This window comes from Lissotriton vulgaris, chromosome 5, assembly GCF_964263255.1.
Source record: "Lissotriton vulgaris chromosome 5, aLisVul1.2, whole genome shotgun sequence".
Classification (NCBI taxonomy): Eukaryota; Metazoa; Chordata; class Amphibia; order Caudata; family Salamandridae; genus Lissotriton; species Lissotriton vulgaris.
The window spans coordinates 1,143,894,245-1,143,918,199 of record NC_141693.1 but is presented as its reverse complement, the minus strand read 5'-3'; the positions used below and the strand labels follow the sequence as shown (position 1 = coordinate 1,143,918,199).

The window sequence follows — 23,955 nt, the reverse complement described above, 5'->3', positions numbered from 1 at the left end:
TGAGACATTTGCTTCTGTTAATTCTCTATTACTAAAAGCAATATAGAACAATGAAAAGGGGTCTTTGCATGCAGAATGAGTGTGTGATATTTGAGAATGGTGATGCAGTTCCTCAACTGCCTAAATCTATGTCAAGGCACTGTAAATTAGATACCACACGTTGTTATGATTCACAGAGACCGCACCGGTTTCTCCATCTTTGGCTTTACCCATAGGGGAACAGGGAACACTCTGTCCCTGCCCCTCATTCTATGTAGGGAGACTATAATGTAATAAGGTCTACAAAGACGTTCTTTCCCCTCTTTGTGGTAATTCCAGTCCACTCATCTATCCGTGCTCTACCGGATGATCTATGACTCATCCTAGTTTCCAACATTTTTGAGGTTTTCTCTGTTCCATATTTTGCTCCTCCTACTTATTCTCTGGAATGCTCTTTGCTTCATCTTTCTTTCCACTACTTCCAGTTTCAACGTGTTCTCTGCACCACCCTGTTTTCTGGCACTGCCTTTCATATCCTTCCTACCAAAATACATATAACACTTGGTTGACCACACCTCATCCAATTAATGATAACATGTTGACTGGTGACACCCTGAAATGAAACCCTCACTGTTATTACAGAACATCTTTGGCGGGATATCCACATCAAGCGAGGTTCAAGATCCTGCCTATGCCTCACCTTTATATTCTCTTTAAGCAACAGAGATTACATTTACAATTACACATCATGTCCATGTAATTGGAACCCAAGAAGCAGTTGAGGAGATATTAAATTGCACGAGTTTGACTCACAATTTGACAACTTGTTGGCTGCACATGATCAAAACATGAACAGATAAGCCCAGAAATTGGATTATAATGACATGCTTCAAACATGCACACAATATTTAAGCATTATTTCCCTAACTTTGGGCCAAACAGCTCATTAGTTGTCCACACCACATTTTTGGACTTGAGTGAATGCTAGGAGCACACAACAATTGGAAGGGCTTTTAATAGTCATTATTGGCCTATCATAAGAGAAATAAAACTGTCAGACTTACACACTTTGCTCAACGGACCTTTCTCCTGCCCCTCTCTGCCTCCTTCGCCTTATTAATTCTCAGTGCTGTGCTTCAGAATCCAAATTTGGGTATGTTCTTAATCCTCTGTTTCAGACCAGCTTGACTGCCCAGTTCCTTCTCTAAGACCACACACCAACGCCAACTCACTGAACAGGCTCTTGCCCCCTCCCCAACCCCACCCCCTGCAGTCACCTTCTGGGGCAGACTATTTTACAGTTTATCTCACCAGCTCTCCACCAACTCTGTCTTTTGCTTCACTTGTACTTTTCAAGGACTCACTACTGCCTGTCTGCCCACCCTTGCTGCACTCTAATTTTAATGCCTTACTCCCTTTACATGTCCATGCTCAGACTCCCTAAGGTACCCCGGAAGGCATTCTCCTGAGTCACTTCTACCATCTGCTCAAACTGTCTTCTTGACTGCTCTGTAAACCCTCGGTTTAGCTGAGGCAGCATTCAACGTCATTTCAGGGGAGTGCCATGCATGAGGTAGAAATGAACCCACCCCCTTGGGACGTCAGGTTCATAAGACGTTAGTAGAGGGAGGGTCTCACTCAGAAGGTGGACAAACGCATAATGCTCTATTTTCTGCTCATGATGAAGAGCTCCAGAGCCAAACAGAAGCAAAGGTGTTCCTTTTTAGGGCAGTCTGCCAAACACTTTATGCTGGTGTTACACTGTAACCACACATTAGGCAGAGAATGAACAAGCGTAAAAATGCAGCAAATTAATTAAAAAAATATTCTTGACTAGGTGATCAAATATGGTGCAGCAAATAGACCATGGTTGATTATATTTAAGGAAAATTTGTATTGAACATCGTGCCAACTCCATTCTTTCTATTTATCACTCATCATCATAATTTACTCCAGTGGGTCACCATTGTCAATGTCAGATACATTAAGGAACATTTGCTGTATGTCTCTGTACTCGAGAGAAATTTCTCCACAGACATGCCATGTTGCCCATAGTGATATGATTTACAAAGATTTTGTCCAAGGGCAATTTATGCCCAGAATATACATATTCCAGACATATATCAATCACCATCAGCACAACTTGCACTTAGTCACTTGAGGACATAGGATTTCAAACACGAATCTAGTGTGCTCCGCATCCCTTATGCCTTCACTACAGACTCAGCATTTCCTATTCAGGTACAAACAAGTACTTCCACCCAAATCAGGATTACATGACGTACACAAAATTCACGCTTTTTTCTCCTGCAAAAATTTGCCCAAGTGATATGCAACAGAATTTGTACAAATATGCGAAAACATGCAACATTACAGCATTATCCAAATTCAGAGGTGAGGAACCTGAATGGAGAGAAAATACCACACCTGGTAAATACTGTACATGGTAGCAGCAATATTTACCCCATGTGGAATTGTAGCTTCAAATAAAACTCCAATCATATAGAGACCCTTAGATTGTTCAAATAATGGAAGAGCCAAAAGTGTCATGGCTCGCTCCAATAGGACTTAGCAAAACATTCCAAATTCCATGAAGAAAAAAGTCACTACGTAAAGGAGAGTACATTAGTTCCTCATAAGTCTACCAAACATAGCAGCCGACATAATAAAGAAGAAAACAGCTATGTGCTCCATACAAACATAAAGCATTCAATAACACCATTCAGCCAGACTCAACAAACAGCAACACTGCTATGGCTTAGAACAACAAGAATAACCCATCAATGACCCGCATTGGCTTTGATTTTTGACAACTGAGGAAATCCACGAGTTCTTCCCAACGAAAAAGCAGAATAAAAACCATGAAGCATATCCACAGCGAGCTCAGATTTACCACTTGCCATCAGTCGCTAGTAAATGTGGGCGTTAAAAAATGGCGGACTGGAAAAGTGGGTTTTTTGACCAGGAAATTATGGTCCCTATAGGTATTCCCCATTTCTGGAACTTTAACTCATAATGACCATAATCTCATTGGGAGGTACCGGCCAGAATCCTTATTTTCAGCCCACACAGTATCAAATCACTGATTTTGTAGCTAACTCAAAACAAGAGTCAAGTCACAGACCACTGTCCTTGTTTTTCAAATGACAAACACCACAAACAAGTCGAAATAACAGACACATAAATTAAATACTGACCTGGATCTTGATAGGCCAGGAGAAATTGCTGACGTAGACATAGAAAGTGATATTCAGGTTGCTGCGAAAGTTGAATTTTTCGCACGAAAAGCTATCTTTGTATTCTTTTATACCAGCCTTGGATACAACTGGTATTTCTTCCCCCGATATAGTTCCAGCTGTAATAAAAACACAAAAAAGGCCATTTAAGCTTCTTCATATTAATAGACAAGAAAAACTTTGCATGATAGTTCGATATTTCCAGAGGCATTTGGGCATAGAGTGCAAAAAGATTAATTAAGAAAAATAATCCCTGAAACCGCTCACCACTGCTTACTAAATGATAATTTAAGAATTAGTCTTTGAGGTTTAATTAACATAGCATATCATTAACATAAATATCTGTATTTATACATAACACCCTACAAAATGATCTAGGCTAGGCACATATATTAAGAACTCCTATTACCCGACTCAGCGGAACTCATTTTTTTGATTTGCTGGTGAAGGGCTGAGCGGATTCCCTCCAATTTTTCCTTATGACTGGAGCTTGAACACAGATCTCAGCACTGGATGCAACAGACCACTGAGCTATCTTACAATTGCTCAAATAGATACTTCTATTGCAGCCCAGATAGGCGTAATTATTTCTTTTAAGAAGTAATTGATACCCGGTTGAAAATACTTTTCTTGACACTGACTGGAGACCACAGACACTTTTCTTGCCGGCAATTTTGACATCATATACGTTTGATACAATACATAAAGAAACAGAGTTTAACTTAGCCGTGGTCGGAGGCATCATCTCTGCCCAGGTCTAATACTACCACATCCTTGCCAGGGACCTGCCATGATGGCCAGCAGCAGTTTTTCTCCTGAATTACATGGGTTGCTGGACTGAAGCAGGAGAATGATGGTGCGGTGGTGGTGACTTAGGACAACAAAATGTCCCTTCTTTACCGTAATAATGACCATAAATAGTATACACTGAACCAAGTTCACACAACCAAATGATGGGTGTCTGACAATTCTAATATATCGAAATAAATGTATTTCATACATTACACATACAAGTTCATACCAATTCTGTTATGTAAAATTTATCACAAAAATACAATAAAATAGTTTGTTTAGTTATCAACTTTCACATTAGTATAAAGAACTGTTGGAGAATCCATTTAATAAGCATAGAAAAAATGTGGACGCAGCATTTCGGCGGATCTTTTAAGATCAGACATAGAATCCAAAAAAGCTTAAGCGGAGCAATTCCAGAACGTGCAAACCCTTCAAATTACGGTGCACATTTTCAAGGGGATATTATGTTCAATTTATATTCTTCGTGTTAATGGTATCTAAAGACAGTAGAATTGTTTTACACATTTTGCAGGACCCCTCTGAGTTTGATTTCATCTGAATAAAGTGTTATCAGCCCTTGAATTATCTGTTCTTTCTCATTTAAATGTCTCCATGGTGATATTTTTTTATCCTTTCTGTCCCACCTTGTTATTCCAATCCAATCGTGTTTCAATTGATCAGATCCCAGGTGTCTATTTCGACCGGCAGCGTGTCTACCCTCTGGCTCCGTCTGGTGGTGACACCACGATGCTGATGCCCCTTTTGCTATAAAAACTCAATTTGGGGTCACCAGGAGGTTGGGATTTCCCTTTAGCTGAGAAGGTGAGTATTTGTTCACTGAAGGAAATTTACTCGTAGGGTGTACAGGAGGGCCCCAGCCCATACCTCACCTTGGGGCTCAGGGAGTTCCTCAGTTTTCACACACAAGATTTGTGGAAACCTAAAGGACTCCCTAGACCTCGGGAAGGCTACGGCCAGCACAGAACTTGAAGGAAACCACCACCACCATTCCTCATTGGCTAGCAGTGTTGGAAATGAGCTGTGAGAACCCTGCTTCATTCTAAGAGAGCAGATGTTTGGTGTACTGCTGGTGGAGACAGGGTACCTCCATCTGATAAGCAGAATCTCCATCCCTTAGCTGTTACTGGTAATCCTGAGCGGTTAGTGAGACATTGATGGAGAGAATCAAGTGGCAGATGTACAAAGCATTTTAATGGTCATAAATTCTCTGATTCTGCATTTCTGACTGTTAAAATGCTTTTTGCTATGCATTAATCCTCATTTCGTAAAAAAGTTTTACGACTCCTACAATAGAACTCAGAATGGATACCGATTCCGTTTCTGGGAAGGGCATGTTGTTGACATCCCTTCCAAATGAAATTGGGATCATATGTATCATTGCTTTGTGACCAAAATCTAGTAGAAAAATCATGAAACAAATTTGACAGACTCGCAAGTAGGGGTGGTAACCCTTTCAAAGGATGGGGTTCCGATCAGGACCCCTCTCCCTGATGATGTTTTAAAAAAAAAAGGAGAAAATGTTTGTTGTTGAGTAGGGAGTGGTCCACCAAACCACTGGAAATTTTGAAACAAACAAAACAAAAAAAATGTAAACTTTTCCTAAAAGACTCACTTAGGGAAAAATGGCTTCAACAAGCCTTGGCAAAGACAATAGGTCTCAACAGTCCGAGATCTATTGCTGTTGTCAATGTCTTTTAGCCATGCGGAATAGCAGTATAGCAGCTGTTCAGCATGGCTGGAAGTCATGTTAACATCTTAAGCTTGTGGTGGCTACTTCAGTATTTTCCAGTGCTTAATTTGTAAAAAAAAAAAAAAAAGCATTGCCTGGGTACTTCTGAGGAGCTCCCTTCAACTTGCACTGCCCACTGCCGCTTTCAGAACTGCCAATTACAGAATAAAAAAAAGCCTAGGCATTCATATTGTCTCTGAGCTCACCATGAACTCGTAGTTTGGGGTAGTTACTTCAGCTTGGTTCTTCCAACTTAGGAAACTGCGAAAAATCAGAAAGTTTTTCAGCACGGAGGCCAGCATTCACATTATCATTGCCTTGATCCTATCTAAAATTGACTAAGCCAATCCAATTTACCTAGGCCTCCAGTGTAACCAGATACACAGTCTACAGCTGATACAAAATCAGGCAGCAAGAATTATCTATCAACAAGGCAGACGCTGTCACGTTAAACCACTGCTGAAGGAGCTGTACTGGCTTCCAGTAGAGTAGTGTTTCATGTTTCAAACAGGATGCATCCTGTTCAAAGCCTTTCATGGTACTGGCCCAAAGTACATTTCTTCAAAAATTCACAGGTACTCCCCAACGCGCACTCTAAGATCCACGCACATGAATCTACTGGTGGTACTGGGCTTCAGACGTAAACGCACGGGAGGATTGCGCATCTCAATTCAGGTACCCAAGTTCTGGAACGCCCTCATGTCATTGAGACTAGAACCTGACCATCTGCGTTTCAGGAAAAAGCTGAAGACCTGGCTTTTCTTGCAAGCTTACAGTTAGATTTGGCTTTCTGTTAGCGGTGTCTCTAATGGATGGAATAAGAAAATATATCAGCGCCAAGAAACCTGTTGGTGAACGTGCGCTCTACAAATTCTCAATATAAAAAATAATAATAAAAAAAAACAACTACTAACCATCACACTCCTATAAGTGTGACAATTCTGACTATTCCAGGCCCACAAATCTGTAGAAAAATAAACGTGTCCATCTCTTATGCAAGTGGTGCTCATGTAAACTGCTCCAATACTTTGGGTCCAGATTGCGCTATAAAAAAATATATAAAAAGTTTAAAAAAAGAATAATTTAACACTAGCTTGAAGTTTGTGAAGTTTAACAAGGCAGAGCTCTGAAGAAATTATTATAACAGATTTTGACACATGCTGAGGTGGTGTGGTAGATGGCTAAAGATGGAGCTGGGGAGAGACAAGGAGACAGGGTAGATAAAGAGAGCCTGAGATCTATTAAAGACACGCCCACAAATTCTCCCCTCGCCCGATAGCGCCAAGTTGGTATTCTAAATAGATGCGTGATGATAAACACCGTACCGACACACAGCTTTAACAATGAATACATAGTTGAAAATGAAGCCCGGGTGGGGGAAAATAAGGAGCCTGTAAAAAAAAGAGCGCTTGTGTGGAGTACTCAGACACTAAGAAAAAACTAGCTCCTAAAACAGGAGCAGTGGATGGACACAAGTACTTGGTACATGATCTGGGTGAAGGCTAAACACAAGAAGAGGCATGATTCATGCATGCCATGGACAAACAGGGGAAAAATGATATGAGAGCGACGATAAGAGCGAGCAAATAGTATGCCTATGGACGTGAAGGCCACAGATTGAATACAACACGTCTCTTCGAGACAGCACATGCCCTGTCTAGCTGAGATCTAAAAATGTTTACTTTATTGAAAGGGCATCACATAGATGGTGGTCTGCCGACCCCAACATGTGACGAGCTCCAAACAGAGTGAGGAATAAATTGCAACCTATCTCATGAATATTAATGAGGTAGTTCATATTATGATCCACTCCAAATCTGAATTTGTTACTGGTCACAAATATACTTATCACAAATTGTGACCAGTATTTTACAAGCAATAAATATTGCATGTGACCCTTACAAAGAATACATCTGGCTCATAGTCTCATAAGATGTTAAAATAAAGTGGAGAAGTCCATGAAGAGCCTCTCAGCTAAAATTCCTGGTGTAATATTAGAGTATTTCTAATAGGCACAAGCAGTCCAAATTGGCAAAAAAATATGTGAACCTGTTGAACATTTTTCTAAATTCTGCACAGAAAAGCTAGCATTGGCAGATTTGCATGTTCCTTAAGCCACTGCCAGGAATTCAAATAAAGTATATCAAATTGCAATCACTGTTTTTATTTTCCTCATTCTTGAATGTTTAGAAAAGATGTCATTTGAAATATGAATGCTTACTGTCCTCAATCACACCTGTCCTGGGCTACAGTCTGAGAGTCCCAGCCTCCCTCACACATCTTTCTGCAGCTTTTCTGTGTCCTGTTTCCAGGGTATCCACACCATTTCTTAAGGCCCCTTTGCATGATTGCACACCTCACAGTGCACGTGTGCAGGCTACAGTTAGTTGCAGGGGATATGAGCCCTGGGCGAATGCAGGGGATAGTTTAAATTATTTATTTATTTTGTGTTTTATAGAGCGCAAACCAGACCCGTGAGGGTATCAGAGCGCTTTACAGTAGTATCAGGTGGGATACAGAACAAAGGTGGGAGGAGAGCCAAGGGATAGGGAAACAAATAGATACAGTAGGCGGCAAAACAAACAATCATAATATCAGACTACTATAAGGGATAGGAGCTAAAACGATGCAGTAAACTAGAAAAGCAGTCTCATCACCCTGAAAGATTGTTCAGAAGTGCAGGGTGGGTAACATAAGGGGAAGCAGCTAAGGAATAGTACAGTGATGATAGGTAAAGTCAGGTTGAGGTGGTGATTGTAGTGTGAACTTTTAGGAAAGGAATTTGCCCATTAGGAAAGTTTTGGTCTCCTTTTTGAAGTGAGCTAGAGACTGTTCTGCGCCTAGCTTTGAAACACTTCATGTTTCCAAGGGTTTAGCTACCTTTAATAAAATCTGTGCACTTAGATTGGGGAAGAAGTGTAAGAGGGGCCGGATGCATCCCAAATTTATTACTCCCAGGGCCAGACTGGGAACCAAAACCGGCACTGGCAAAGTTCTCCCCCCCCCCCCCCCCCCCCCCCCCCCCCCTTGAGCTTGAGCATGAATAATAAGAATGCATTTTGTCTGCCACATGTAGGTCTTCATGAGGAGTGGTGTAAGCCTTCATCAGAATTTCTGAGGTCCTTGTTAACCGTCACTGAATATCGGCTACAGATTAACTTTAATTTTTACAAATAGAAGTAACAAATTGCTAAAGCAAATTTGCTGTTGCTTTAGTGCAACAGTACATCAGCCCTGGCTAGAGGTTCAGCTAATGAACTGCCCACCTGAGGTTTGGTTTTGTTCTCAGTAAAGATTCAGGGGGTGATGAAACGTGCACAGTGAAGCTCTCTGCAGAGCGATCTCAGCCAATCCTGCAAATAGGCGGGATACAGGCACCAAATCACAGTGCACAGCATTATGTGCAGCAATAGCACAGGCGTTGCCTTTCTTGGACACCGAAGTGGCTGACTGAGGCATTCTAACATGAAGGAGGAGGCGCAGCCGCCATTAGCCAATCACAGACACTCAGTCAGTGGTGTAGCTAGGCCTTATGCCAACCGTGGTGGCGCCTGCCACCCGCGGAAGGCGAATGGAAGAACAGGGGGATGCTAGCGATTACTCCACCTGCCACCCCATGCGTGCCACAGGTAAAAGTGGGGGGGGTTTAGGGTGGGTTCGAGTGGAGGCCGCCACCCCTAAAACTCGTGCCAGACGGGCAGGACCGCCCTCCCCTTGTTACGACTGCACTCAGTTGCTTGTACCGCAAACATTGAGACATCAGAAGAGAGAAATCTGGTGCACCAGATATGTTCGATGTAATCAGGGTCTTTTTTCCGTATAGACCACATAGGCAGTCACACATGGTACCCATTGCTGTGGTTATTAAACAAGCAGAGCCAATAAGTCTTGCTTATGTAAGAGCCATTGGTTTTACCAATGTGCTTTAGCCATGCTGTACACCAGTATGAATGCAGCTCAGCATGGCTAAAAGTTAGTGGCATAAAGGAGAGTGGCACAGCATGCCATAGAGTGGAGTGTGGTAGAATTAGTAATGTGGCGTGGAGTGTTGTGATGGGAGTAGAATGTTGTAGAGTGGAAGGGTGCAGAGTGAAGTAGAGTGTCGTAGAGTGGAGTCGCATTGAGAATCGTAGTGTGGACTGGCATAGAGTGTCGTTTTGCAGAATGTCATAGAGCGGAGTGGCGTGGAACAGAGTAAAGTGGCACAGATAAAAGTAAAGGGAAGTGATGTAGAGGGAGTTGCGTAGAGTGGAGTAGGTTGTCGTAGAGTGGAGCAGAATGTTGAAGAGTATCAGAGTGGAGCAGGGCAGAGTGTCATAAAGTGGAGTAGATAGAGTGGCATAGAGTAGAATACAGAGGAGTGGCCTAGAGTGGAATAGTGAAGTGGCATAGAAGGTAGAATAGATTAGAGAGGCACAGAGTGGATTGGCATAGAGTGTAGTAATGCACAGTAGAGTGGCGTAGAGTGGATTTGCATAGAGTGCAGTAGAATAGAGAGGCACAGAGTAGAGTGCAGTGGCAATCAGTGCAGTGTTGCAGAGTAGAGTGTCGTAGAGGTACAGTGGCATAGAGGGTATTAGCGTAGAATGTAGAGTGGCTTAGAGTGGCTTAGAGAGCAGCGGTGTAGAGTAGACTGGTGTAGAGTGCTTGGGCTTTAAGTAAAGTGGTGTAGAGTACAATGGCATTGAGTAGAATGTTTCAGAGTGGAGTAGTGTGTTGTAAAATAGAATGGAGTAAAGTGGAATGGAGTGGTATAGAGAGAGTTGCGTACAGTATCACTGAATGGAGTGAAGTGCTGCAGAGGGGTATAGAGTGGTGTAGATTTTTTTAGGGTGGAGTTGCACAATGCTGAGTAAAGTGCTGTAGAGTTTAATGGAGCAGAGTGTCAGAGTGGAGTATCATGGAGTGTAATATTATAGAGTGGAGTGTTTTTAAAGTGGAGAAGAATGGCCTAGAATGAAGTGGATTAGTGCATAGTGGTACAGAGTAGATTGCTGTAGAGTGCAGTGGTGTAGAGTGCATTTGTTTTTAGTATGGTGGTGCAGAGTGCATTGCAGTAGAGTGCAGTGACGTAGAGTGCACTGGTTTAGAGTAGAGTGCAGTGGCGTACAGTAGAGTGGTGAAGAGCAGAGTTGAGTGGAGCAGAGTGGAGTGGGGCAGCATAGATTGCAGTGGCATAGAGTGGAGTAGAGAGGCATAGAGTGCAGTGGCACAGAAAACATTGTTTCAGAGTAGAGTGAAGTAGGGTGAAGTGGAGTGGTGCAGGATAGAGTATAGTAATGTAGAGTGGCAAGGAGTGCAGTGTTGCAGAAAAGCTTAGAGTGGCATAGAGTGGATTGGTGTAGAGTGCAATGGCGTAGAGTGGAGTGATGCAGAGTAGAGTGGCGTACAGTGTAGTGGCATTGCATTGGTGTAGAGTGCAGTTGAGAGGTGTAAAGTAGCATGAGGTGGTGTAGAGTAAAGTGGTGTATAGTGCAGTGGCAGTGTGCAGAGTAGAGTAGCATAGAGTTCAGTGGCAGAGAGTGCAGTGCTGCAGAGTAGAGTGTTGTAAAGTGCAGTTGTGTAGAGTACATTGGCATAGAGTAGTGCAGAGTAGAGTGGAGTAGAGAGCAGTGGCATAACGTGTAGTGCTGCAGATAGAATAAAGTACCATAGAGTGCAGGGATGTGTAGTGCAGTGGCGTAGAGTGATGAAGCGTGAAGAGCTGTGGACTGCAATGGCATAGAGTAGAGTTCTGTAGAGCATAATGGCGAAGAGTACACTGGTTTCGAGTAGTGTGGTGTAGAGTGCACTGGCATAGAGTAGAGTGATTTAGGGTGCAGTGGCATAGAGTAGAGTGGTGCAGAGTAGTGTGGTGTAGAGTAGAGTGGTGTACAGTGGAGTGGTGTAGAGTGGCGTGGCACAGCATAGATTGCAGTGGTTTAGAGTGTAGTGGCATACAGTAGAGTGACGAAGAGTGCAATGATGTAGAGTAGAGTGGGTTAGAGTGTAGTGGCATGGAGCACATTTCCATAACGTGCAGTAGAGTTGGTGCAGAGTATAGTCCTGTGGCATAGAGTGCAGTGCTGCAGAGTAGAGTGTCATATAGGTACAGAGGCGTAGAATGCATTAGTGTAGAGTGCAGTGGTGTAGATTATACTGGTGCAGAGCTAAGTAGATCCGCATAGTGAAAAGTAGTGTAGAGTACAGTGGCATAAAGTGGAGTGACGTAGAATGCATTGGGTTTAAGTGAAGTTGTGTAGAGTGCAGCGGCGCAGAAAAGAGGAGAGTGGCGTGGGGAGGTGCTGGGGAGGTAAGTGGAGCAGTGTACAGTGCAGTGGTGTAGAGGGTTGTAGAGAACAGTGGCATAGACTAGATTGTTTCAGAGTAGAGTGAACTGGCGTAGAGTGGAATGATGCAGAGAAGAGTGGTATAGGGTACAGTGCATAGGTGTAGAGTTGTATAGATTGCAGTGGCATGGAATAGAGTGGTGTAGAGTGCAGTGGCTTAGAGTGTAGTAGTGCAGAGTAGATTGGAGTGGCAGAGTTGATCAGCGTAGAGTGCAAGTTTGCAAAGTACAGTGTCGTAGAGTAAAGTGGTGTAGAGTGTACTGGTATAGAATGCAGTGGCATAGAGTGTTGTAGGGTAGAGTGGCATAGAGAGCAGTGGCATTGAGTACAGTGGGACAGAGTAGAATTGAGTGGATAGCTGTAGAGTACAGTAGCAAAGGGTGTGGTGGTGTACAGTGCAGTGGCATAGAGTAGAGTGTTGTAGCAAAAAAGAGCAGAGTAGATTGGTGTGAAGGGCACTGGCGTAGAGTTAAGTGGTTTAGAGTAGAGCGGTGTAGAGTGCAGTGGCACAGAGTAGGTTGCAGTGACAGAGTAGGGAGGCATAGAGTGCAATGGTGGATAGAGTAGTGGTGTTGAGCACAGTGGTACAGAGTAGATTAGAGTGCCACAGAGTGGCCTGGCGCACAAGTTACTTAACTCCGGTAACAATATATCTGTAAGAAACATTAGTAGTGATAGATTCCTTACCTTAGAATTACCCCCAGGCATCAGACTGGATCCGGAAAGTTTTTTCGGAAGCAGTACCCCTGCACGTCGGTAGGCGTCATCGAGCGGCTCCGCTTGTGTCATTGACGCCGGGATGACTTCGCTTCTGTACACGACTTTCCGTGCCAGGAATGCAGTGCCTTGCAAGAAACTGACCACTGGTGCCATGATACTAGGGCCCTGAAAGGGATGACCTTAACCCTAGAAATCAATTTGCAGAACAGGGAGGATGGGTGGTGTGGTAAGGAATCTATCACTACTAATGTTTCTTACAGATATATTACCACGGAAGGTAAGTAACTTGTACATCTAAAGAAATACGTAGTGATAGATTCCTTACCTTAGAATATATACCCCAGCAATATCAACCCCTGTGGTGGGTCTGCGAACCAAGATCACACCAGAAAGTCCTGGAGAACAGAACGGCCAAAGAAGCTGTCTCTCCGGACTTGGCTGTCCAGGCAGTAATGCTTGTTAAACGTGTGCAGCGAAGCACACGTAGTTGCCTGACAGATGTCATGCAAGGGAACTCCCCGTCCCAAAGCAGTAGTGGCTGCCGTTGCCATGGTAGAATGGGCGTGTACGCCCCACTGGAGAATCCTTTTTAGCCAAAGAATAACAAGCCTTAATGCATAGAACGACCCACCGAGAGATGGTCCGTGTGTTTACGGCCCGACTTTTCTTGGCGCCCACGTAGCCAACAAAGAGCTGGTCATCCACCCGGAACTGTTGTGTGCGGTTGAGGTAGAATGAGAGCGCACATTTTTGGGTCCAGACGGTGGAGCCTCTCTCTGGCAGAGGTGATGGCCATCAGGAAAGCAGTCTTTAAAGTGAGAAGACAAAGAGGACAGTTGTGAAGTGGCTCAAAGGGAGCACACATCAGATAGGTCAGACACAGGTTCAAGTCCGACTGAGGCATTATGAAAGGAACAAGAGGGAAAAGATGAGTAATGCCTTTTAAGAATCTATATACAACGGGGGACTTGAAAAGGGAAGGCGGATCTGGAAGCCGTAAAAAGGCTGAAATGGCTGAGAGATAGCTCTTGACAGTGCCCAGAGCAGAGCACTGCTGTGCCAAAGAAAATAGAAATAGGAGGACCTCTGAAAGAGGGGCAGAAAGGGTATCCACAGCCTTTGCTGTGCACCATGCCACAAATTTATTCCACCAGCAGGCATATACCGTTTTAGAGGAGGGACGCCTGGCTGGCAAGATAACATCACAAACTTCAGGAGGTAGGTCAAAAGACGTCAACTGCCGCCGCTCAATCTCCACGCAAGGAGGTGGAGGCTGGCTGGACAGGTTCGGGTGGAAGACTCTCCCCTGCTGCTGCGACAGAAGATCCTCCCGAAGAAGCAGTCGGAGCGGGGGATCGATCGCCATGCTGAGTAACTCGGGATACCATACTCTTCTAGCCCAGTTCGGAGCCACAAGAATGACTTGGACCCATTTTTCGATGCCTCACTCATCCCTATTTCCATATGCGAGTTAGCATCATGTGACTAACTGATAAAATGCGTATATATGCACGTGTTCGCATTACTCTTGCTTGTGACATTTTTATTCAATTATATGTGTGATGATATTAGTTCCTTAGCTTAGCCCGTGTGCCTCCATTTTGTATATCTCCCTGAGATTGCGAGTCGCACTCGCTCATCTGCCCCTCCCGTAGGAATAGAAAATTTCACTAAGACAGCAGTTTTCGTTTCTCAGCTAACTGTGGCCGAAACTAACAAGTCTCTTTATCAGTAATGTTCTCATGCCCCAGAGACGCTGAAGCCTAGCTCCGCGGCCTTGAGTAAAGATAGCGATGTATCCCTTGCAGGTGCAGATGCCTACTGTATGAGGACATTGTTCCTCTGTCTGGGTTTCAGTAATTTTCCAGAAGGGGCGTACCCTAATGTACTGTGTTGCATTATAATGTACTGCTGTGATGAAGAGAGTCAGTCCTCTCGTTCGCACTCCTAGGAGTGAGGTCGGACAGGGCCCTCTCATATGAGTGTGTTTGGCCTAATAAAAGACTATTGTTTATTCTTCTCCACTGTCCGGCTGACTTCCTACAGAGTTACTATAGGTGAGTGCGGTAAGTCACTCGGGTGGATTTGAGCCACGCTTATCAGATGGCGCCCGAATAGGCACCCCGCGATAAAGATCTTTCTCACCCGTAAGTGGGTAGCAGAAGACCGGGGACCCGCTGGTCGGCACGGTGGGCCCGGGTACCCATCTGATGCCGAGCTTGGTTCTCGCAGCGCTGCCCCACCCTGCTGATCGGGAGAGGTCCCGGTTCGGATCTTATGCCGGGGTCCAGAAGGCGGAACTCGAAGCTGACCGTGTTGGTCCTGGCAGCCGGAGGTGGAGAACGGTAGAGGTCGGTACCGCGTACGGAAGGTGAGTGGTCCACCTGTGATTGTTTGAGGAACTGGAGTGTTCCGGGAGACTAGGGTGTCTCCAGTGGTTTGAGGAGCCGGTGTGCTCCTGGGGCTAGTGTGCTCCGGGGAACTCAGAGTGCGAGCAGGCGCTCTGACAGACTTGACGAGGTTGGGAGAATATTTGGATATATTGTTTGTAGTAATCCGACCGGGTGGTACTATGGTGAAGGCGTGGCTCATTACGGGTGGACTCCGGAACTTACCCTGAACTCCTAGAGTGGTGGTTCAGTGGAGGTGAGTCCTGGGTCTCCCGTGGTAAAGTGCGCAGTGATCCGTAGTGCCGCACGGGGAGCGGATGTGTTCTCCATCCTCAGAACAGTTAGTGTACTGTTCGGTCTGCGGTAGGGTCCAGGTTCCTCAGGACTTGGTCGACGGGCCTCGTCCCAGTTGGTAACACGTGTTTGGAAGGATTTATATGTGTAGGATGTGTATGTGTGTGTATGATTCCCCAATGTATATTATATGTGTGTGAACGAGCTCGAGCTAGCGATTCAAGGTAACGAATTTTGTGGAGAAGTGTTTTATTTTACATCAAAGTAGAGATGCCGTGTTTCAGTAAGTTACGATGTTTTGGGTGCTGTTGTCATGTATCAGACTCCAGGCTGGCTGAGAGTCAACCTGCACCTCTTGAGGGCACTCCAAACTTTGATATGTATATCAAGCATGGATTGCCCCCGATCTTGTTTGGCACTTTATGGCACCGATATACCGCTGACAATGTGGATTTACAATGGCCCTTGACAGGCTCATTCGAGGCAGCTAAATTGGACTATTTGCAAGATAAATTGTTTGCTAAGCGTAGCCGTCAAAGCATGTTTGATTCTTTAAGAGTATGGCAGAAGGAAGTCAGGGAACGTAAGTTGAGAGAAGAAAAAGCGGCTCTTAAAAAGTCCGCACAGACAATGGCGCAGAAAGCAAGAGAACACACAAAGAATGAGAATGAGCAACGTTTGGAGCGCGCAGATAGGCTTTGCAGGTTGAAAGAAAATAAAAGTTACGTAGTGCGAGAGGATGAACAGGATGAGATGGAAGACCTTTTGAGTACTCGACCCCCTCCTCCTTATGCCCCACAGTCATTGTATCCCACTCTACCAGCTCCCGCCTCCACTAGTGGGGTTCCGGGTCCACTGGCAAGTGCCCCACACCAACTTGGCGCAGCGATTTCTGCCTCCCCACCCTCCACATCGACGCCCCTCGTTTCTCTACTCTCGGCCAGTTCACCTGCCCCCCTCCCCATTTTCTCTGGCACTCCCTACTGTTTCAGCTAGCACCACCCCTAGCCAGGAGATGTCAACGCCGAGTCGAGGCGCAGGCAGCGGACTGCTCTCACAGGTACGGAAGTTGTTTACGCGTTCTACAGTTGGTTTGGATGAGAAAAGTATAGTAGCCAACCAGGCGTGCCAGTGGGCTAGGAATAACATTTATTCGTTTGAGGACATTTGGTCCACAATGAAAGATTTTGAGCCTTTGATGCAACAACACGCTTTATGGCACATGTCAAATGTACTGATATCGCTATGGGAGCAGGGGTATGGAGGTGTGGCTCCGGCGACTTTACGAGATATACAGAGCGGAGCCTACAGAACGAATACTGGGGTGAAGGAGGTGATGCGCAGTCTACGTGCCATATTATAGTACAGAAATGAATTACCCTCTGCAGGTACACCCCATTTTCCAGGCATACACCCAATGCGTGAGGTGCACCCCATCTTTCATCCCGAGATACCCGAGGTGGTAGATCCGGTCACAAGGGCTGTCACCAGGAATAGGGTAGATGCACATTTTCAGGAGCAATGGGTGTATACGCCATGGAAGAGAAGTGAGGTACTGACCTCAAAGGCCCAGTTGCCAGATTCTAGAAAGAACCCGACTGCATACTATAAAGAGCTGACGGAAGCTGCGTCTTCCACAGTAATGACTTTAGCTGATGTTGAACTTTTTTTTGGGCTTCTGGTCCCAGTCGATGTATGGCGGCAGGTGAAGGGCACGGATCATTCGGAGGAATTAGGTGGTACGTGGCAAGAGTTGCAGGATTGGGACAAGGAACGTAAGCCAGGGGAAAAGCCAAAAGCTGAGATTCTGGCGTTACCGGGGCGAATAATAAAGTACATGCACTCCCTCATTCCCCCGAAGAAGGTAGACTGGGACAAGTTAACCGCTTGTAAGCAGAAAAAGGATGAGGCAGTCTCGGACTTCTTTACGAGGTTTGAAGAGACGTTTATGGACTTTAGTGGGCAGGATGTGTCACAGGATGGTGGGTTGCGACTCTTTGTTAATAGGTTTGTAACAAACTTATTACCAGAGATTTCGGCAAGGTTGCAAGCGTCGGAGAGTACGTGGACGACGTCCTCTCCCTCCGGTATTCTCAGCATGGCTCAGTATTACGAACATAGAGAAAATGAAAGTAAGGACAAGCAGGAAAAGAAGGCTAAGGATCTGAAGACAAGGGTTTTGTTACAGCAGGTGTCTAGGGGACGAGGGAGAGGTGCTGCTCCAGGACGAGGAGGCAGCGGCTATGGCAGAGGCGAAAGTAGAGAAAGACTGGGACCGAATCAGTGCGCGAAATGTAAGCAAGAGGGGCATTGGTGGAGAGATTGCCCTCTGTTTCAGTCGAATGCCGGTTCAGGGTGAGGACGAGGAAGAGGTAGTGGTGACTCCGGGAGACAGAATGCGCGGTCAGATGGAGGCGGGAGGCCAGGAGGCAATTACTTTGACAATGGTGCGGACAGGCAACAACTACAAAGGGGTAGTGGTCAGTATTACAATGATGACTACTCTGTGGACGATTTGACAGGATTCTCCCATAACTAGGACAGCGTAGGACAGAGCGAGGGACCAGTGCCTGTGGAAGTTGATCAGAGGGGACCCTATGTCGAGGCGGACTTATTGGGGTCTCAGCAGAAATTTCTAGTGGATACGGGTGCAATGAAAAGTTCAGTGGCTCATTCTCGGGTCCCCGGGGCGGCTCTGTCTGGCAAGAACAATATCTCTGTGGGTTTTTCAGGTACCCCGGTGATTAGCCCCATCTCCAAACCCCTTACACTTACGATTGGCCCTTTCACTGTTGATTCACCATTTTTATTGACCTCAAATTGTGGAGAAAATTTACTGGGTTTAGATTTATTGAAGAGGTTGCACGCCACCATTTATTGTTCCCCGGACGGCGTGTACCTCACGCTAGGCCCGACTGTTGCTCGCCCACTGCAATGTTTCTCTAAAGATGATCCACTACCACCCGAATTCAAAGGAATACCCGACAGTTTGTGGGCTACCAATGATACAGATGTGGGTAAGATGGATATTGCCCCAGTAACAATAAAGGTTAAGGTGGGAGTGAAACTACCTAGGGTGCCACAGTATAGAATACCAAGGGAGGGAGAGAAAGCCTTGTTACAAATAATACAAGATTTGATTCAGTCAGGAGTAGTGGAGGAGACAGATTCGAACATATGTAACAGCCCCATACTGCCGATCCTTAAAAGACGGTCACCTGATGCTGCAGATAATACCCCTGATGTCTATGGATTTGTGATTGATTTGCGCCATGTGAATAAAGTAGTGGAGCCACAATATCCGGTGGTGTCGGACATCACTACGATATTGACAATGATTACCCCATCGGCTAAGTATTTTTCTTTTTTGGATTTGAAGAATGCTTTCTTCAGTATCCCAGTACATGAAGAGAGCCGTTATCTCTTCGGATTCTCATTGGCTGGCCGAAGCTTTAGGTTTAAGAGAATTCCCGAAGGTTACACAGAAAGTCCGAGCATATATAGTCAAGCACTGAAGGCACAATTGGATGAATTGGAACTTCCACCTGGCAACGTTATGTTGCAGTACGTGGATGATATCCTGATAGCATCGGATGAAGAGGAAGGTTGTCGGGATGCTACGATAAAGTTACTGCATCATTTGGCCAAGAGGGGGCATAAGGTGTCCCTTCCAAAATTCCAATATTGTCGAACGGAGGTTACCTACCTGGGCCACCTCCTTTCGAAAGTGGGGAGGAGATTGACGCCAGAGCGCATAAAAGCGATAACTAACATGAAGGTACCTAACACGCAACGAGAGGTGCGCGCATTCTTGGGCATAACATCGTATTGTCGCCAGTGGATACCTAATTATGCATTACTAACGAAACCCCTATTGTATCTGACTACTAAAGAAGTGCGCAAACCCCTACCCTGGACCCCTGCATGTCAAGAAGCGTTTGAGTCACTAAAAACTGCTTTATGTTCTGCACCCGTTCTGGGGACACCTGATTACCAGAAGCCTTTTGTGCTTTATGTACACGAGGCGGAAGGTTGCGCGTTGTCTGTCTTAACACAATGTTTCGGAGGGAAGCAGAGACCCTGCGCTTACTTTTCTGCGATGCTCGACAATGTGGCAAGAGCGCTGCCGAGTTGTCTGAGAGCCACGGCGGCTGCTGCGGTCTCTATAAGACAATCGGCAGGGCTCGTATTGGGTTCAGACCTCACAGTAATGGTACCGCATGCTGTGGACATTTTGCTAAACAGAACACAGACGCAGCATTTAACTAGTGCTCGTCTTACCGGCTATGAGATGACCCTCTTTGCACCCCATGTGACGATAAAAAGGTGTGCTACACTGAATCCTGACACATTGTTACCTATCCCCACAGATGCAAAGGACGATGACATGCATGACTGTTTGTTTCGGACAGAGGAAGAGACAAAAGGGAGGGTGGATCTGACGGACAAGCCCTTAGATGATCCGGATGGGGAATTGTATGTAGACGGGTCTTGTTTTAAACTTGCAGGTGGTACATCGACAGCAGCATATGCGATAACGACATTACAGACGGTAGTGGAGACCTCTAGAATACCCTACAATTCGGCCCAGGCTGCAGAAATTATAGATTTACTGAGAGCATGTGAACTGAGTGAAGGACTGGACGTGAACATTTATACTGACAGCCAATACGCCTTTGGCGTGGCTCATAACTATGGGCGACTGTGGGCAGAACGGGGATTTTTGACTTCACACGGACAACGCATACAGCATGGTCTGCTGATATTACGATTGTTAGCAGCACTGACGCTACCCAAGCGACTGGCTGTGATAAAATGCAGCGCGCACAAGACAATAGTGGATGATGTGGGACGAGGCAATGCCTTCGCAGATCAAACGGCAAAAGAGACTGCTCGGACAAAACTACCACGGATGTTTGTGGCAGGCCCAGCTAGATGGGTACCAGATGTTAACATGTTTGCAGACACTGTACAGAGTGTAAAGAATATACAAGGAAAAGCGACTGAGGATGAATTGAGGACATGGAAAGATGGTGGGGGGCGATTGGATGCTGATGAATGTTGGACAGATGTGACCGATAAGAGACGATGGTTACTTCCGAACGCGTATGTCCTCCCAGTGGTGACGATGGCTCATGGGCCGGCACATATTAGTGCCAAAGGTATATGTAAGCTGTTGGACCCAGTGTGGAGCAATAAAAATATCTCTAAAGTGGCGACTCACTTGGTCCAGCAGTGTATGGTATGTTTGAGGCACAATCCAGGAAAGGGAACGCCTGTCCCAACGGGAAATTTTGCACCCCCCTCTTTCCCTTTTGAGGTGATTCAGATGGATTATATTGAAATGGAAAGGGTTAATAATCTGAAATACGTCCTGGTGGTTGTATGCGCTTTCAGCAGATGGGTGGAGGCATTTCCAACAAAAGATTGTACAGCCATTTCTACTGCTAAAATGTTGATTAAAGAGTATTTTTCCCGCATTAGATTGCCTAGGGTGATCTGGAGTGATAATGGCACGTCCTTCAATGCTGAATTGATGAAACAGATATGTAAAGGCTTACAGATTTCCCAAAAGTTCCACGCGGCCCAACACCCTCAGGCCGCGGGACTTGTGGAAAGATTTAATGGAACATTGAAATTGAAGATGGCCAAAATACAGGAGAGTACGGGACTCCGTTGGCCAGATGCCCTTCCTTTAGCCTTGCTTTCTACCAGAGTGACAGTTAATTCCAAAACGGGTGTCTCCCCTTACGAGGTAATATTTGGCCGCCCGGCCAACGTTTGGGGAGTACCCAGACCCAAATGTTTTTCAGAGATAGAGTATCCTCTGTTGATAGACTACTTGTATGCTTTGACTAAAGATCTTCGTTCTATTCATCAGCAGGTAGCAGACACCCTGAAGCCGTTGCCGGAGGGGCCGGGCCACGACATCCAACCCGGCGATTATGTCCTCGTCAGAAGATATCAGCGGAAGACTTGTCTGGAGCCTCGGTGGTCGGAACCTCGTCTTGTCCTCTTAACGACACGCACCGCACTTCGAGTGGAGGGCAGAAAGGCGTGGACGCACGCCTCGCATGTCAAGAAAGTCCCGCTACCGCTACCCTACGACAAGTGGGTAAGAGAAGGCATTGCTGATGAGGAACATGAGCAATTACCCAGATATGTTCCCTTCTCGGATGCTTCACTGAGGGGAGAGGAGCAAGGTGACAAGACAAAATCAAAGTCACGTGCAGAACAAAGTGCTTCAAAAGGCTCCGTTACTCCCGTTGCTACTAGTGGAGGTGAATTCGAGAGTCCAGTTCATGCTACGGATGCACCTGTTTTGTTCACTGACCGCGAAGTGCGAGGGAGCACTCGCTATAATCTGCGGCCCCGAAAAAAGTGAAAGTGTACTGGACTAAACACTGGAAGAAGGGCTTGGCGGAGATTTTGATATAAAAGAAGATTTAGCGGTAGGGATGGACTTGTAAGAGCCCTGGTGTTTAGCCGAAGATTGTGTTCTATGAGACTATAGAGTGGTGTGGGGCCCAGATTAAGTGCTCCTCTGTTTCAATTGCTGTGTGTCAAGCGACGTGGGATTAAGGTATGGACGGTAAAAGCCTGCCTGTGAGGCTTTGAAGGACACAGGGAGAAGATCCCTTTTCAGGGTTGAAGAACCCCTCTGGCCGGTTTTTAAGGATTGTCTGGGACTATTTTTTTAGAGTATCTTCTTCTCATTTTTTTGATATATTTTTGCAATTTGAACATGTACCCTTTTGGCCGCCCCATTCCTGATGAGGAGCAGCCCTTTGCGGCTCCTCCAAGACCCTTGCCTGATTCCCCCTGGTTGGCCCTTTCCCGGAAGGGAAAAATAGTACTCCTTATTATAGTGCTCATTGCTTTCCTAGTGGCTCTTGGTATATTGTTTTTCTTGGATAAAGCCTATCCCGTTCATGTGTTTGCACCCACACCTACTGCTGTTCCTGAATTGTTACTGTGGATTATGGTGAACGAATGCTTAGACGAGGTTACAAAGAAAATGTTTTATAAAGACCTTGCACCATGCACATGCCACGACGAACATGACTAACTGTTGGGTCTGTGGGCTTCTGCCTTCTGCTGCTTACAAAAAGGATAGATTTTTAGCGCTTCCCTTGACACCTGTGAATAGTTGTGTGGGGTGGTATACTCTTATAGGTCTTGTTAAATATTTTCAGCAGCCAGATTTTCTGACTCCTCGACTGCAAAATAGGGGATCGACAATGACAATGCGAGTTCGCCCTATGCCCCCCTCTTCCCTTGGACGGCTATATACTGACGGATGTTTTGATCAGACATTTATAGAGACGTGTGAGAAAAAAGTGGGCCGGTTTTCGACTCCAAATGATACTGACAAAGTTAGAGAAAGTTTTTTACAGCTGAATTCCTCCCTGTCCTACAGACACCCACCAAAAGGAAATGGCAGTGTTAAGCCTTTGATACCCTTGGCTGTAGTGGGTCCGCCACCATTCTTTTGTATAGAGGGTAGGGGCCCCATCAAGGTCGGCAATAGTTCTTGTAACGTGACAGCATCAATACGTTTGCCCCTCAGTCCATCCTTGGTTACTCCCCCCAGCATTTATTTTGTGTGCGGAGATAATGGATACTTATGGTTGCCTGAAGGTTGGGGTTGGGTATGTTACCTAGCTTATATGATTCCGCCCGTATATGTGGCACCCTCCGACTATCTCAAGACTCATCGTAGGTTTCCCAGTCCACAAGAGCAGCGTAAAAGGAGGGAACTTCAGGTAGATGACGTTGATCAGACAGACACTTCTCTACAACAATGGACTGATTTCTCTAAGGGTCTTCTGCCTTTTTGGGGTCCGATATTTAATAGTAGGACCATTCGACGACTGTCCAGGGTGATGGAGAAGGTAGTCCTTACTGAAGCAGACATTGCGACTAACATGTCCGTTGAGATTCAGGCTATGAGATTATTTACGATTCAGAATAGGATGGTGCTTGACGTCATCTTGGCAGATAGGGGCGGGGCCTGTCGCGTCATCGGAACGTCTTGTTGTGTATATATTCCTGACTCAGCTCCGACTGTTAACTTAGCAGTACAGAAACTCCATAGATTAGCGACTGAACTTCATCAGGATAACGGGACCTGGACCTTACAAGGGTGGCTCTGGGGTGTTTTCTCCTCCTGGGGTTGGAAAATATTGATGGGTTTAGTTGGTGTGGTGAGCATACTACTGACGTGTTGCCTCTGTGTATACTGTCTTCCCCCATGTTGCTCAATGTGTGCTACAAATTTGCGACAACAAAAGAAGGTGTCAGGTCAATATACTGCCTCTATCATTACTGAACTTCCTGATACACATTGGATGATGTTTATTGCAGATGATGTTTTTGAATAAATATGATGCCCTGCCCTTAGAATGGTTGTGAAGGCGCTACCTTTTGGCAAATAAATGAGTGGCTGCAGTTAGCCAATG

The 23,955-nt window shown here is 45.5% G+C and overlaps 1 protein-coding gene across 1 annotated transcript in view; it reads right to left on the bottom strand.

Annotated features, from left to right (window-relative positions):
* The window catches only part of ATRNL1 (attractin like 1), a 1,808,663-nt gene that overhangs the window by 433,935 nt on the left and 1,350,773 nt on the right, over positions 1 to 23,955 (bottom strand). Inside the window, exon 24 of the mRNA XM_086919594.1 lies at positions 3,177 to 3,334. Within this exon, the coding sequence (XP_086775720.1) occupies positions 3,177 to 3,334 (158 nt within the window). The remainder of the gene's footprint in view (positions 1 to 3,176; positions 3,335 to 23,955) is intronic.